Raw genomic sequence first — 17220 nt, forward strand, 5'->3', positions numbered from 1 at the left:
GATGTTAGCAAAACGCTGCAGAAATGGCAAAAACAATTGACATGCTGATTCTTTGAACGCATGGTTTTTGACACAAAATATGAAAATTAAACGCAGCGTTTTGAAATGCAAAGTGCGGATAGGAAATCTTCCTTTTCCATAGACTATTATGGGAAATCAAAACGCATGCCTTTTGGCATTAAAACGCTGCAGTTCAAAAAGCTGCGGAAACGCAGGTGAAAACGCAAAGTGCGGACACACTCACGTGAAAATCACGCACGTGCTGAGAGACACGTATTTCCCCTGCATGTTGCGTGCAGGTAAGTACGTGTCTCTGGTATGTGCGGGCCACGTGTGTTCTCCATGTGCTATCCGTGATAACATACGGAGAACAGGTTATTTACATACTCACGTGGTCATTCCTGCTGTCCGTGGTGCTGAACTTCGGTCTCCAGCCCTCCCGTCTCCCCGCTGCTGCTGTCGGCCGCAGTGAAGTGAATATTAAATGAGCATAATGAGCGGCGGTCAGCAGAAAGTGACAGCAGCGGCAGAGACAGGAGGGCTGGAGAAAGTGAGTAAATGTTTTGGGTTTTTTTTCTCTGACACGTGTGTTTTCTCTGGCGCGGGTCACACGGGACCGCATCCACACTACACCCATGTGGTACAGGTGCGGGCCGTGTGACACCCGTGCTGCCAGAGGAAACACTGACATGTCAGCGCTTTGAAAAACGCACACACGTACAAACGCACACGGACACATGTTCCATGTGGTTTTACACCTGTGTGCCTGCTACAATAGAGTAGCATTGCTGAACGTGTCTCCGTGCCGCCGGTACGTGTAAAAAATGACAAACACGTACTGGCGGCACGGATGTGTGTCGCAGGCCTTACATGGTGGAAGTTTACATTTCCTGCAAAACCGAGCACTTCAGCTCTAAAAATATTGAGCAATCAATTAATTGGTGATGGATGCTCTCTAAGAAAACCCTAGTGGTAATGAGTAGTTTGTGAGTAAAGCTTGGCAGACACCACCACTCATTACCGTAGACTAAACAAATGCAGAAGTTTATCTCTAATTTTTAATAATAGAGCTTCATATTGTTAAAGCTGTCACGAGCCCGGAGTTCTTACAAACTTTTTGTAGGTTAATTTGACAATCAGTTGAGAGTGCACTTTTCATTATTCTGCGAATGTGCTTAGGTTGCAGATCTCCGCGCACAGTGTCAGGCATTAGTCACACTGTTGTAACACATTTATGAGCTTGTGCCATAGCGGCCCCCTTGATGTAATACATTATAATAATTTTGTTAGCATTGTAAATCTTAAACAATTAAATAATGGCTGCGAGTGTGGTTAGTCATTTATCTAAACCTTCCGCCTGTAAATCTGTTTATGAGCAGAATCTCTTGTTTCCTAATAGAAGTACATAGAAACAATTATTTTACTCTTTTACTTTTCTAATGAATATGAATGAGTCTAAATTATCCAATATTAAGCTCCAAGATAAAATTTTCTGGAAATCCCAAGCAATCAAGCTTAAAAAGACTAACAAAAATCAATTAATTGGTGAAGAATGTGGTTTATACTGCTGAGGCGGGGTGCCAGGATATTTTTGGAAATCCTACTGAAGTGAATAAAAAGGTTCATATTTGGTCAGTCACGTCTCCATTTTCATTTGAATGAAACCGTTTTCTATTCCTGAGATAGGAGCATATTCCAAAGGCAAGATCTGACAATACCTGACAAAAAAATTCATTCTATTCTCTATAGCCTCTGTTCCACCACCAGCATAGCTCCCAATTCAGTCTGTTCCGATTTGAGAGGTGAAGAAAATATTTCTTGTTCCTATAAAACTATTAAAAATTAATGAAAAAAAAATATGTCTTGAGATCCGGTCTCCCGTGAGATTGAACACACAACCTATACCATAGCAGGCAGTAGAACAAGTTTTGAGCCAAATGCTACACTGATAAGAGTGGGAGAATTTTGTAATCTTGAAACTGTAGTGCAGGCTCTGGACCCCCACTCCCCTCTCCACCCGCACCTACTGTCTCCTCCCCATTATTCTATAGAATGTAAGCCCACAAGGGCTGTCTGTCAGTCTGTCTACTGTAACTTCTATCTGTATTTTGTATGTAACCCCTTCTTATGTACAGCACCATGAAATCTATAAATATATAATAATAAGCAGATTGTACTGGTACATAGCGAAACTGTTATGCACCTACCTAACTTAAATATGGGTAAAGGGAGAAGAAAAGTTTACAACACAACAGCTGCACCAACACCCTACTGGTTCCCGTACAGACTAAATGATCTAAAGCCGCACAATTAAAAATACAAACTCAGCACTGGCTACCTGAAAGGCCATCAAGGGGTTTCTCACACCTACTAAGAAACAATAGTGGTGGCCATTATTCACAACTAACCAAAAGAGGGAAAGTGTGCAGAGGTAGACAGGGAGAGAAGGAGAGGAAACATAAGGCATGTGCATAAAGGAGCAAAAAGGAGAATAATAAATAAAAGCAAGGGAAACCTACCACCAACCTTATTGAGTACAAAGAAAGATGTTGGGAAGGTAAATGAGCAAACACAGAGCAGTAACACAACTGGTCTCTGCCTCGCAGGCAAAATACCTCAGCTACAGGACTGGAACTCCTTAGCTGTAATCCACCTGAAAATATAGCCAACAAAGTAGGCTTGTGTAAGGTAAGGATAAATAGCCCCATCCAAAGCTGTGATAGGACAGAGACAAAATAGCAGCAAATCAAGGCATAAAAAACAAAGACAAGTGAACCTTTAGCAGTTGGGCAAAGATGAGCAGGCTGTGGCTCAGAAAACAAGGTAACTGACCATACAGCAAGAGGTCACCAGATTAAGTCCTGAAACCGAGGTATGACAGATACATCTAATCTGTACATTGCAGTGAATTTCTATGTCCCTATATTCTAGAGGGGGGGGAATTCTGCTTGTTCTACTTCCTAAAAAGTTATTAAAAAATAATGAAAAACAATTTAAAAAAGTGCAGCAAAAATTATTGTAACATAAAAAAATGTAACAATTCAGGAAATAACAGACATATTTGGTGACTCTGTAACTGTAAAAACTTACACAATACAGGGATCTAATTTTTACGGTGATCGCTAAAAAATTGCTTGATTGATTATCTTTTCTCTATTAAACCCAGAATTTCTTTTTTAGAAAAATGTAACCCTGGGGCCTTGTTCACAAGTAGTGTAAATGCTGCTTTTTCCTCTGCATGTTTTCTTCAGTTGTCTGCACAACACAACACAATAAAACTCTTCTCTGATTATTGCGTTTTTTGCTGCAATTATTTTCCCCCTTAGTTGGTGTGTTTTGGTGCAGATGTGAAGCTGTGTTTTTAATGATTTTTTAATAGTACAGAAAAGCTTTGATTCTGCGCTTAAAATGTAACAATGTTTGTTTATTTTTCATGCTCTACATAGAAGTGTATAGTGAAAAAATGCACCAAACCAAAAAGTTCAGCAGCGTCTTTAGACGAATAGCTGGTGGAGATGCAATGAAATCACATCCACTTGGCCTGCATATTTGGCCTTGTTCACATGTAGCATAGATGTTGATTTTTTTTCTGCTGCTTTTTTGCACAGAAATTCTGTTGTTTCTGTCCAGTTAAAGTGAATGTGATTTAAAGAAAACTTCACCCACTGTGCGTGTAAGGAAAGTGCGGAACTCTGCGGTTTTAGTGCTTTTTTTCTGTAGAGGTTTCTATGTGGATCTATAAAAAACACTGGTAAAAAACTGGTTACTTTTTTAAGTGCAGAATCAAAGCTTTTCCTCAATATAAAATGCTGCTTCATGGCCTTATAGACACCCAAAGCCAGAAGTAATATAGTAAAGATTACTTCAAGATGACAAAGTTGTGGCTGCAACAACATTAATAAATGAACAAAAAATTAAATTTCTAGGTCCGAACCAGAGATGTGCATGACGCACAGATGACATCACATCAAGTCAAGTGTACCTAATTAAACGCCACACCGGGCACACCGGAAGATGAGAAACTCACGGACTTCTCATCTAGTCTCCAGGTACCACTGACCTGGATGCTGCACCTAAGGCTGCTTTCACACTATGTTTTTTTAACATGCGTCATGAACGTTTTTTTAACGCAAAAACGGATCCAGTGCAAATGCGTTTTCATTTCAATGCATTTGCAATGGACTCGCGTCAACATGCGTTCACCTGCGTTTGCGTGCGTTATAGTAAGGATCCAGCGACTTGCAGTTTTTTAACTTTATTCAAAAACGCTACTTGTAGCGTTTTTGAGCTGCGTCCAAATACTGCAAATTGCTGGATCCTGACTAAACAGCATGCAAACGTATGTGAACGCTGGCATGCTGATAGACAGGATCCTGCTTGCTCTACTGAGCATGCCCAGAAACCAGCCTCGGGTGATCAGTCTCTCTCTCTCCCTCCCTCTCTCTCCCCCTCCCTCTCTCCCCCCCTCTCCCCACCTCCCTCTCTCCCCCACCCCCTCCCTCTCCCTCCACCTCCCTCCCCCTCCCTCTCTCTCCACTCTCCCCCGCCTGAGAGCGGAGGACGCTCGTAACCAAGGTAAACATCGGGTAACCATGGTCTTAGTTATCCGATGTTTATCTTGGTTACGTGTGCAGGGAGCCGGCTCCTAGCAGCTGCAGACGCTCGTAACCAATGTAAATATCGGGTATCCAAGCAAGTTACCCGAAGTTTACCTTGGTTACGAGCCTCCACAGCTGTCAGATGTCGACTCCCAGTCTTACACGTTCAGTTCCCCTCACTCCCGATCACATGACTCCAGTGCCCACCCATAAACTTAAAGTGACAGGATCCTGCAAAATAACACATGCGTTTGCATGCGTTTTTTTGCTGTAAAAGAAGGATCCGCTTTTACAGCAAGAAAACATTCATGACGCATGTTAAAAAAACGTAGCGTGAAAGCAGCCTAATGCGAGCGTCACATGAGGAGATCTATCGTGCGATAGGTTGTCAGGTCACGGTTTTCGTGACGCACATCCGGCTTCGTTGGCGACGTAGTCCCATGTGACACCTACGAGCAATCGCAAATCGGTGACAAATCGTGTATCGTGTACTCGTTCATTTTTAAAAAATCGTCTATTTTACTTTGCGCCGGTTGTTCATCGTACCCGGGGTAGCACACATCGCTCCGTGTGATACCCCGGGAACGATGAACTGCATCATACCTGCAGCCGCCGGCAATGCTGAAGGAAGAAGGTGGGCGGGATGTTTATGTTCCGCTCATCTCTGCTCCTCCGCTTGTATTGGCCGACCGCTGTGTGACGTCGTTGTGATGCCGAACGTCCCTCCCCCTTCAGGAAGTGGATGTTCACCGCCCACAGCACGTAAGTATGTGTGATGGGGTTAAACGACTTTGTGCGACATGGGCAACGATTTGCCCATGACGCACAAACGACGGGGCGGGTACGATCGCACATGCGATCGCACGATAGATCGCATCGTGTGACGCCCGCATAAAACTCAACCATTCTGGATTCAGCAAGACAGTCCTGGATTGTCTGCTGAATGTTACTCACTGACATTGCCCCTAGGACATCTCCTTTTGCCAGGGTAAAAAGAAATAGTAAATGAAATAGGTGTGGCTTGGGGTGTGGCTAGGAATGTGGACAAAATGTGCCCTGCTGTGCTACGCATGCCACATAGTTTGTCCCTCTTTCTGTTCTTCAAAAGTTGGGAGATATGCCACCAGTCTCCGTCTACAGCGATGATATACCACACCAAAACTTGATTGACCATAGCATTTACTTGCCATACATACTTAGATTTGCACCGTGACCAGTAGATGGCTTGTTACATCATTGCTTCAATCTAAATAAAAATGTCTGATTGCTTTGTCTTCAGTTTTAATGCAGATCTAGATTTTCTCATGGTAAGACTGCAAAAACAAACATCTCACTATATTTCATCTATTAGGTTAGCAAGATGTAGTGGCAAAAACAAGGCACTTTGATTGCAGGATTAGACTACACTGGAATTATTTGTAGTCTGTTGCTATGGAGACACATAGGTCTGAATAGGAACTGTTGACACAAATGAATAGATTTTTAAAAGACTCATAATTATAAACCACCTGTTTATATTTCACTTATTCAAGGATTGGTGATTAACTTATGAGACAATATTCAAGTTCCTTTAGTTGTTATCTTATATATTGGAAAGAACAAGAAAATTATTGTGGAAAAGACACACAGTAGCTTTAATTTCTGAACATTGCATTTGCCATATGCAAAATTGGTCAACACAAACCATGGTAAGGCTCATCTAATGGTTTAACAGATGATTGGAAATTGAGAAAATCATAAAGGATAAAGAAGAGTGAGCACTTAAAATTAATGATTTGCTTTATGAGGTTGAATCAATTTTTACAGCCAATTAACAGTGATGGTTTGTTTTGAATTGCACGCATTTCGATATTGTGCTGGAGAAACATCAGAAGCTCTGCAATAAAACTGCTCTACTGGAATTTTAACCTCATGATACCTGGCAAATTTTAGGAATTATTGATCAGGCATTTTTAGCTATTTCTTTTTATACTTATATAGTGGGATTTTTTAAGTGGGCAATCAAAAATATTCCAGAATGACACCACTTCCTCACCTCATTGAGGAGCTGCCGCCTCACCACCATGCGTAGCTGCTGCCTCACCACCGTGCGGAGCTGCCGCCTCACCACCGTGCGGAGCTGCCGCCTCACCACCGTGCGGAGCTGCCGCCTCACCACCGTGCGGAGCTGCCGCCCAACCTACACCCTACCTACTGTCTCCTCTCCAAAATCCTATAGAATGTAAGCCCGCAAGGGCAGGGCCCTCTTCCCTCTGTATGTCTACTGTCTAACTTGTATATGTATTCTGTATGTAACCCCCTCTCATGTACAGCACCATGGAATCAATGGTGCTCTATAAATAAATATTAATAATACTTGTTAAACTGATAATATTTTAGGCACAGTTCACATGCCGTAGATATGTTCAAATAATTCTACAACAGTTCTATGGGGACTGTAACAATCCAGGTATATGCTGCAGAAACAACCACCTTGTTAAAATGCTACATGCATACATTTAGAATACTCTGAAAAACAGAATGAATGTTTCTATGCACTGTTGACTTTTGTTTAATTTGTTACATAATATCGCCTAGTTGTGCAAGTTGTTTTAGGGCTTTGGACTCACTGGTAGGCTGTAGGTTATTAATATTTTTCAAAGTTCATCAAATTAGTGAATATTAAAGGAATTTTACACTACTAATGTACTTCATTTGTCCTAACTATTCCTACCATGTTCTTAATATACTTCTGCTACTACCTTGCTCCTTTAAGCTGATTTCTCTGCAGCTCCTATATTCCTATGTTGTTGTTTCCAGAAATGGACAAACTGAGCAGGGCACATCACTGGTGAGGGCCGAGTTATCTTTCTTCGAGTGACAGCAGTGTACGCACCCATATCACACTTCACTGTCCTCTCAGCCAGCTTTACAGTGCTGTGCTTTGATGTGACATGTGCTATGATGTGATATACTATCTAATGATTGGCATATCGCAATGACGTGTCCTGCTCAGTTTGTCCAATTTCGGTCTTCAGACTGGAAGTATCAAAGGTAAAACAACAACATAGGAGCATACTCTATGAGCCGCACAGAGATCAGCCTACAAGAGCAGAGTAGGTAGGAGAAGTATATTAAAAAAGTGTTAGTTAGGAATAGTTAGGACAAATGAAAGAGGGTCACATTAGTAGTGGAAAACCTCTTTAAGGCTGGTGTCACACTTGCGAGTGCCTCGCATGTATCTCGCGCAAGTCTCGCGGTGCATCACCCGGCACGGACTCACACTCTTTTCACAGGGGCGGGTCGATTCCATGCATCTCTATGCAACCAACCCGCTCCTGTGAAGAGAGTGTGAGTCCGTGCCGGGTGATGCACCTCGAGACTCACGCGAGATACACGCTAGGCACTCGCAAGTGTGACACCGGCCTAAGGTAAAGCAAAAGCTGCACCTAACCTTTTTATAGTTAGAAGAGAATCACATGTAGAGGTCACTGGGCCAAAGTGCAGCTAGGATGCATCTACAAAGGCTGATGCAATCTAACCTCTACACGTGACCCTACCCTAACAACAAAACATCAAGATTCATTTCTGGACTTATACTGAAATCAAATGACAAATTTAAGGTTCTGTAAACTGAGCAATATATTTTATGCTGACGTGCATTTTAAGTGTAGTGAGGCATTTCTGCAAATATATCCTCGAACTGCAATCGCCAGTGAAGTAACTGGTGCTTGTACCATGTCACGCTGCAACCTGTTAATACCTTATTAGTTATATCTGTGAGCATGCACTGGTTAAATTGTGCAATAAATCTGTATTTATATATTTGTTGCAACAGAATAGGGCATGTTTAATTGTATAATGAACTTGAACTAGCCAGTAAGTTAGTAGTACTTGACCAAGATTTTATTGTAAGTAGTAGGCAAGGGCTGGGCTTTCTACCAATGTGATCAGTGAATTGTTGCATTCATTTACAGTTGAAATCAGAAGATTACATACACTTTCTAAAAAGACACATCTGCATGTTTTTCTCACTAATGACATAAAATCAGAATAATCCTTTCCCGTTTTAGGCCAATTAAGAACCAAAATTATTTATATTTCCCAAATGTCAGAATAATGAGAGAGAGAGAGAGAATGTTTTAAAGGCATATCATCTATATTCACTGCTTGCCCCGCCCACCCTCTGTGCCCTTGTCTGTGATTGGTTGCAGATTGCTATACACGCCCCCCACCCTGTTTCCATGTCTGTGATTGGTTGCAGTCAGTTTTCTGTATGGTAGTGTAAAAATAAATAAATAATTTAAAAAAAATAATTAGGCTCCCACACTATTTTGATAGCCAGAATGGGTAAAACAGTAGCTATAGGCTGCAGCCTCCACCTATGAGCTTTACCATGGCTGAATATTAATATAGAGATCCCATTTTTTTTTAGTTATTTAAATAAATAATTTAAAGAAGTCTTAGGGTCCCCCCCATTTTTGATATTCAGCCCCAGCCTAAAAATACGAGTCTGTAGCTACCCAGGAACATCACATTAGATTTACCAAACTTGGCACCTTACCTGGTTCATCCCAATTGCCCTGGTTCATTGGCAATTGGAGTAATATAAGGGGTTAATGACAGCTGTGATTTTTCAAAAATGACAGCTGCCATCAAGCCCTGGATTAGTGATGAGAGACATTTATGATTCACCCCCATTACTAATCCTGTAAGTGAAAAGAAATAAAACATAAACACTGAAAAAATCCTTTATTTGAAATAAAAGAAACACACAATCTTTCATTATTTTATTAACCCAAAAACACCTTTGCAGATTCGATGTAATCCATACAAAGTCCCACAACGATCCTCCACTATGCTACATCCAGAGGCTGCAGAGTGAAAACATGGGCTGAAACATGTTTGCTCTCTGCAGGCTCCTAATGTGGTGTGCCAATTCTGAGGACCTGCGTGCTGGTATTTTTAGCCTGGGGGGCCCATATCTATGGCTCCTCCAATCCTGATAATACCAGCCCCTACCTGTCTGCTTTACCTTGGCTGTTTATCAAAAATGGGGGGACCTTATGCCTTTTTTTCAATTATTTATTTAAATAGTTGTTTGGTTTTTTTGGGTTTTTTTTAAAGAAGAAAGGTCTAGGATCTCCTTTTTTTATATCCAGCTATGGTAAAGTTCACAGGTGGGGGTTGCAGCCTGTAGCTATTGTTTTACCCGACTATCAAAATAGGAAAAGAGCCTCAATTTTTTTTTACAGTGATGTCCCTGACCAATCACAGCCATGCTAATACTTGACCTGGCTGTGATGGGGCTGGAAGTGCCCACACCAGAAAAACTTGCTGATTGGCTGCTCTGCAACCTTTCAACAAGCTTTGTTTGGATGGCAAACCTGAACAGGAATGATACATCCAGGTGAAAGTATGTGGTCGGGTCCGGGACCTGGACACCTGGTGTCCGGTACGGACCCCAAACTTACAGTTTGAATTTGTTCATCCCTAGTTACCACCAAATATTGTGCCACAATACTCTGTATAACTACCAAACATACCTTTGATGTTGTATTGATTACTATAATACTTACAGGTTTCCTATAACAACAGAAGCTCCACAAGTGTCCCCATAAAAACACACTTTACCTTATAGTTATGGCGCTCAAATTCAAGGTGGCTTTATATTAGAGTGATCAGTATAGGTTCCAGCTCATAGTCCTGCTCCGAAGGGACATGTCCTGGAATGTCTCCGATACATATCACAAGAAGACTCAGTTATGTTTTGATCAAATATATATAGTGTAAATATATATAGTGTGATAAATATCTTATGTAAATAAATATATGTTATATATTCATACACACAGATATCTCTCTATCTATCCATTATCTATCTATCTATTCCTCTATCTATCTATCCATTATCTATCTCTCTATCCATTATCTATATCTATCTATCTATCTATCTATCTATCTATCTATCTATCCATTATCTATATCTATCCATTATTTATCTATCCATTATCTATATCTATCTATCTATCTATCCCTCTATCTATCTATCTATCTATCTATCCATTATCTATCTATCTATATATCTATCCATTATCTATCTATCCATTATCTATCTTTCTATCTATCGTGGTCTAAATAAGATGTCCCATGAGTATCTATAAAAACTGTATTTGAAACTTTAGATCCAGAAGCATAATTGGACACAAAATCCTTAAAAAAGCTAAAGCCAAAGCAAAATCCTTAAAATCCCCACTATCTACCCTGTACAATGTAAAATACTAGTGTCTCATGTGGCATAGATACTTCGAGACCCTCATGCACAATGATTGAGGTGCCACTTCTAAAGGTGTACCTCCTATAAACTCTTTGCATGAAATAATGGTTACATTTATACTTTTATAACTGAAATATTTTTGCCAGAGCTTTTCAGACTGGTAATGATGACATAAAAATATGATCATGAAAAGGTCCTAGTTTTAAAATATATATTTTTTAACATGACAAAGTTCTAAATGTAATGTAGTTTAAGAAACTAAAGATACAAATGTAAACTGTAAAGTCACTATAAATAGAATAAAGTGGGGAAATGCGGCAGGCGCAATGTAGGTTAATGTATGTCAGAATCTTCAATAGATACATGTATATAGGACTATTTATCATGTATCTTTTACCAGAATTATACCAAGTAATAAACCATTAAAAGGGCTAAAAACCCCTGTGTATTATAACCCATGTGTCAGCACTACAAAGCAGACGTTCACTATGTAACAATATATTCACTAGAAAGGAAACTTTTAGTGACTTCACATTTTACGTTGCTACAAGAACTTTTCAAATCCTCATTGGCATAACAAGGTCACCAAATGTTCCAGTCTTAAAATAATCTTAGGTCATTTGACATTTTTCGGATATCAGTCTAGGAAACTGCAGACATAGGAATAACAAATGTCATTTGGGAAAGTAAGATGAGTCCAAGTGAAATCGGACCAACATCTATCAAAGACTTTCAGGTTGATATCAAGTTCTCCACCCAAAAAAAATAAATCCTCATTTTTTGAAACTTGGTGGAGAAATGTTGTAACGCCTCTACTCACTGGTTGCCATTTATTCACAGTTTCAGTGGCATTCCTGGCTATTCTAGTGGCATCCAATAAGATGCATCAATTCTGGCACTTCACCCTAGCTCTTCCTGATTGCCCCAATGAGGTGGAAATCAGGGTAATGTTCTGGGGTTGATGTTAGCTGTGTAGTGTCAGATGGCATTAAAGGGGTGGCTCACCCATATTTTTTTTTGTCTAGAAAGCTATTGTATTGAGAAATAATGTTTCTCTCAAATACCTTATGTTGGCAATTGTGCCTGTGAGAGGCGCTATTGCAGACTGCTGATCCCCGCTCCGTGACCCCTGGGCTCCATGACCTCGGGGATCCGGTGACATCACATCAAGCTCCTGACACTGCGGCCGGTTGCAGTGTCCGTGAGTGATGGGCTGTGAGCGGTGTTTCACCGCTCGTCACAGCCCATCAGCTCCCTCCCAGAGCGCTGCAAGCAGGAGTCACGCAGAGCTGTGACAAGCGGTGAAACACCGCCCACAGCTCAGTGAGTCAGGAAGACTGGGGCTGGCTGCAGGGATGGGACGTGTCCAGAACTTGACGTGACGTCATCGGATCCCCGAGGTCATGGAGCCCTGGGGTTATGGAGCGGGGAACAGTGGTCCGCAATAGCGCTTCTCACAGGCACTATTGCCAACATAAGGTATTTGAGAGAAACATTGTTTCTCAATATAGCATCGATCTATACAATAAAAAATATGGGTGAACCACCCGTTTAAGCCCCGGCGTTATTAATGGAGAGGTGCTTATCATAATCTCTCATTACTAACCCAGTAAGTCAAAAGAAAGAAACATACAGTCAAAAATAATTTATTAAAAAAAAATAAATTCTAGACACTATCCTTAGTTCACCAGTTTCTAAACCCCCCCCCCCCCAAAAAAAACAAGCATGTCCGATGTAGTCCAAGGAGTCCAACACTGTCCAGGAAAGGAAACCTGAAATACATAAAAAGGGAGAAACAAGAGACTGTCACTTGTTCATTAATTTATTAGAAAGCAAAGTTCCAAGCTCCAACATAGTCAGACAGCTCCCACGACATTCCTGGATTATAGAGATAATCGGGAAAGCCGGGCTTCTGTGGAAGCTTCAAGCTGCTATTTTTAGGCTGGGAAGAGTCCAATAATCATGGACCTTCCCAGCCTAATAATTTTAACCCCCAGTTTCTTCTTTACCTTTGATGGTTATCAATAATAAGGGGGACCCCATATTGTTTTTTGTAATTATTTATTTTTAAGTTAAACCAGGCTAAACACTCTTTACTGCCACTTGAAAGGCACTAAAGGGTGCATGTTTACAATATATAGAGGTGCTGTGACATTATAGTGGAAAGATATCTATCATTCTATCTATCTATCTATCTATCTATCTATCTATCTACAGAGTCTATTTGTATCTATATATATACTTTTTTTTGTATTTGTTGCCAGGAGGGTTCTGGCTGGGAACTTATGTGTGTACATCGTACAAGATGCACCAATGCAAGTCTATGGGTGTAAAAGAAAAATCAGAACGCACATGCACCATCCGTGTCCGGTCCGTTTTTTCTCACAACCATAGACTTGCATTGTCAAATCTCGTGTGATATACGCAGCCATACGTAGAATGCTGAAATTGTTTTCCTCAGCCTAATTACAGCTGAGGAAAAACTCACAGATGGACACTTCCTCATTGAATAATATTACCACGAGTGCAATCCGATTTTTTATTAATTACACTCGCCATCTTAAATCGCAAGTGGACAGGAAGTACAGTTGAGCATGTAGCTAACTATTCGCACTCGCTATACTCATAATGAGTACTGTCTAATACTCGCGTATTCATTCTGAATAGCGTGTGCAATGCAAGTCAATGGGGAAACTCGCAATGTAATGAGTAACCCAAATTCCGCACTATTCGCTACTCGCATGAATAGTACGGCATTCATGTTACTCATTACTTTGTGAGTTTTTCGCCACTGACTTGCATTGTATCACTATTCGGAATGAATACGCGAGTATTAGACAGTATTCATTATTAGTATAGTGAGTACAGATACTTAGATACTCGCTCAACTCTAGCAGTAAGGCCTAACACATTTACGCTAGCTAAGAAAAGGGCAAATATACAATTCACTGATATAGGGTTTTAAAGGGAATCTGTTAGCAGGTTTTTATAATGTAATCTGACAGTAACAATCTGTAAAGTCAAAGACCCTTAGGGGTATTTTATATACTGCGACATCGCTACCGATATATCGTCGGGGTCACGTCGTTAGTGACGCACATCCGGCGCCGGTAGCGACATCGCAGCGTGTAACACTAGTGAGCGATGATCAACGATCGCAAAATCGTTCCAAAATGGTGATCGTTGACACGTCGTTCATTTCCTTAATATCGCTGCTGCCACAGGTACGATGTTGTTCGTTGTTCCTGCGGCATCACACATCGCTATGTGTAACACCGCGGGAGCAACGACCATCTGCTTACCTGCGTCCACCGGCAATGAGGAAGGAAGGAGGTGGGTGGGATGTTACGTCCCGCTCATCTCCGCCCCTTTGCTTTTATTGGTCGGCCGCTTAGTGACGCCGCAAGTGACGTCGCTATGACACCGAAAGCACCTCCGCCTTGAGGGAGGGATTGTTCGGCGGTCACAGCGACGTCACTCAAAAGGTATGTGCGTGTGATGATGCCGTAGCGATAATCTTCGCTTCGGCAGCGAGCACCTAATGTCGCACGAGCGACGGGGGCGGGTACTATCGCGCTCAACATCGCTAGCAATCGTTACCGATGTCGCAGCGTGTAAAGTACCCCTTATTCCCACGATGTATCACTTAGTTTACTGAGTACAGCAGTTGTGATAGAACTACAATTTTCTCTCCTGCAGAAATAGCAGTTCACTGAGTGCTGAGCTGTGTATAACACCGCACACACCACTGCTTTCTGTGTGCAACGTACAGTGACAGAAAACTGATAATCAGTGCTGGGTCATGGTTGGACTAGGAGGCATGGGGCAGTTTGTCTTCTAGTGATAATCTCCTCTGATAAAACACTGATCTTTTTAAAACAGCAACCCACAGCCTAGTAAGTGACACATCTCTGGAATCGGGATCTCAGCCCCACATCATGCTGCTCTCAGATTACATAGCAAAAACCTGCTGACAGATTCCCTTTAAGAGGATACATAAAAATTATGCATAGAAAATAGCTTGTGAATAGCACAGATACAGTCTATTATGTACAGAACCTTTTTCTTGCAGCTTGTAAACAGCTGAAGACTTTTTGACCTTCATCAGTGCAAGATATGGAAACCTTGACTCTCTGGAGTTTAGACTTGGAATGACCCACTTCTGGGTATGGAGCAAAATGTCCTGTGTTAGGCTATGTGTGCACTAGAAAATGGACTTTTCTTAAGAAAAATCCGCACCCTCTAGCAGAATACCGTGGGTACCGCACCCACATTTTTGCAGCAATTTGCCACGTTTATGCCGCGTTTTTTGCCACGGTTTGCCACGGTTTTGCCACCTTTTTTCCCGGATTGGTCCCTGCGTTTTTTTACCATTATCTATGGCAAAAACAGCAGGTACCTGCAGAAAAGCAGTGACATGCACATTAATTCCGCAGAGGAAATTCAGCGGGTAAATCCGCAGGTATAAAAAAATGCAGCATTTTTTATAGCCATAGGTTTTGCTGGGGAATGACTGCAGCAATGTTAAACACATTTTCTGCAGCAAATCCGCTGCAAATCCGCGATAAAATCCGCGGTAAATCTGCAGTGTGCGCACGTGGCCTAAAACGGAACCTGTCACCAGCATGTACCCTTATGAGCTGCAACCACCACCAGTGAGCCCTTATATAGAGCATTATAGGGGGGGTTCGATGGGTATGGCTCCTCATCCACATTGGGCTGGGAAGAAGGAGGATGGAGATCGCAGCAGAGAAGATGCGCCGAACCCGTGAGTAGCAACCCCCATCGCACCAGACTGCCCCCTAAGTGAGTATAATAAAGGTCTTTTTTTTACATTATACAGAGCGGCCTGCGCACATATATACAGTAGTCTTGAATATTGTATATAAGAGCTCATTGGTGGTGGCTGCAGCTCATAAGGGAAAAACCTGGTGACAAGTTCCCTTTAAACAGTTCATGTTAAATATACAGTATTGTAATGTAAAATTGTAACTCAATATGTATTTATTATATTTATTTATTTTTTATTTTATTTTACAGTCAAAAACATATGCCTGCAACAGTCAGGGGGATGGCGTTTGCTTCATGGTTGACTTTGTATCAGGATTTACCTGTTTTGACAGCAAATCAAAGGTAAGGGAATGTGGAATAATTCTTATTGAATAATACAGTTCTCCCGTTTCTAATTGTATTATTATAAAATGCATATCTCTGTGGATCAATAATGAAAGTAGCTCAAGCTTAATTATTCTGAAGTTTACGGTATAATTTTTGATTTCCATTACACTGATGTTCTGTTTTTATTAATATCATCATGTAAATCAATAAATATACCGACTAACCTGTAATGAATGTGAAATATATCTAAAAAGGTTTGTCCCATCTCAAACAATCCATTCTTAGAATAAAGTCACCCCGAGTGAAGGCATCTAAGATTTGACTAAACCTCAGTGATGAGCTGTTATCATGAGGAAGCAAAGGGGAGTGGAATTTCATGGAGTGTATTGAAATGAATGAAATCTGTTTGGCGTGGTTGCATTTAGTTCATCGCTGTGCCCAGGTACAGTAGGTGCATGGCAATTCCTGGTCCCTTTTGAATTGCTTCTGGTTGAATTACTCGGGGATCTGCAATGGTGATAAAAGCCCCAGTGTCACGAAAGCCAACAACTTTTTGGCCATCCAGCACAACCTCCTGTAGATGTTTATGCTGAAGATCATAAGAACGCGTGGCTGTGGCTCGCACTCCATAGACTCCTGGTAGGGAAGTCAAGATATCAGGGTCACTTGGCAAATCATCAGGGCCTGAATCTAGCTCTTCTCCTGTTGAGGGTGTCTGTAGATAATGGACAGGCAAAGGTTGTCTGCAGCTGTTCTGCCTCTGAACACCTGGACAGTGAGCTTGCAGATGACCAGGCTGCCCACATTGATAACATCTGCGCTGCGTCTCACTCCGTCCAGTTTGCCTTCTGGAGAAGTAGGTAGGAGACCTTGGTGACTGATAGGGAGGTGCAGGTGCTGGAGGTGGTTGTCGATTTGGAGGATGACTCCACTGGATAGATGGGCATGTGGCCCGCAGATGTCCGGGATGCCCACAGCTATAACATCTCCTCTCTTCTACTTTCTCTCCTCGTCGTATTCCAAAAAATGTGGTAGAAACAACTGGATATCCACATGGGTATCCACATGAGGTGGTGATCTAGGTCGAGGAACATTGGGCACTGAAGGACAAGGAACCTCTGGTGTTGGGGAGGTGGTCATTTTTGCTCCCTCTGCTAGCAGCTTCTTCCATTGAGGCTTGATAGTGAGCACCTCATCAGCTAGAGCAGCAGCTTGTTCCATTGTCTCTGGTCTCCTCTCACGCACCCA

The 17220-nt window shown here is 41.6% G+C and overlaps 1 protein-coding gene across 2 annotated transcripts in view; it reads left to right on the forward strand.

The window, feature by feature from the left end:
- SNTG2 (syntrophin gamma 2) overlaps window positions 1–17220 on the forward strand; it is an 873134-nt gene that overhangs the window by 808986 nt on the left and 46928 nt on the right. For both annotated transcript variants that reach the window (XM_075341061.1, XM_075341060.1), the window contains exon 15: window positions 15895–15987. In XM_075341061.1, coding sequence (XP_075197176.1) covers window positions 15895–15987 — 93 coding nt within the window. The remainder of the gene's footprint in view (window positions 1–15894; window positions 15988–17220) is intronic.

Source organism: Anomaloglossus baeobatrachus, chromosome 3 (genome assembly GCF_048569485.1).
Source record: "Anomaloglossus baeobatrachus isolate aAnoBae1 chromosome 3, aAnoBae1.hap1, whole genome shotgun sequence".
Lineage (NCBI taxonomy): Eukaryota > Metazoa > Chordata > Amphibia > Anura > Aromobatidae > Anomaloglossus > Anomaloglossus baeobatrachus.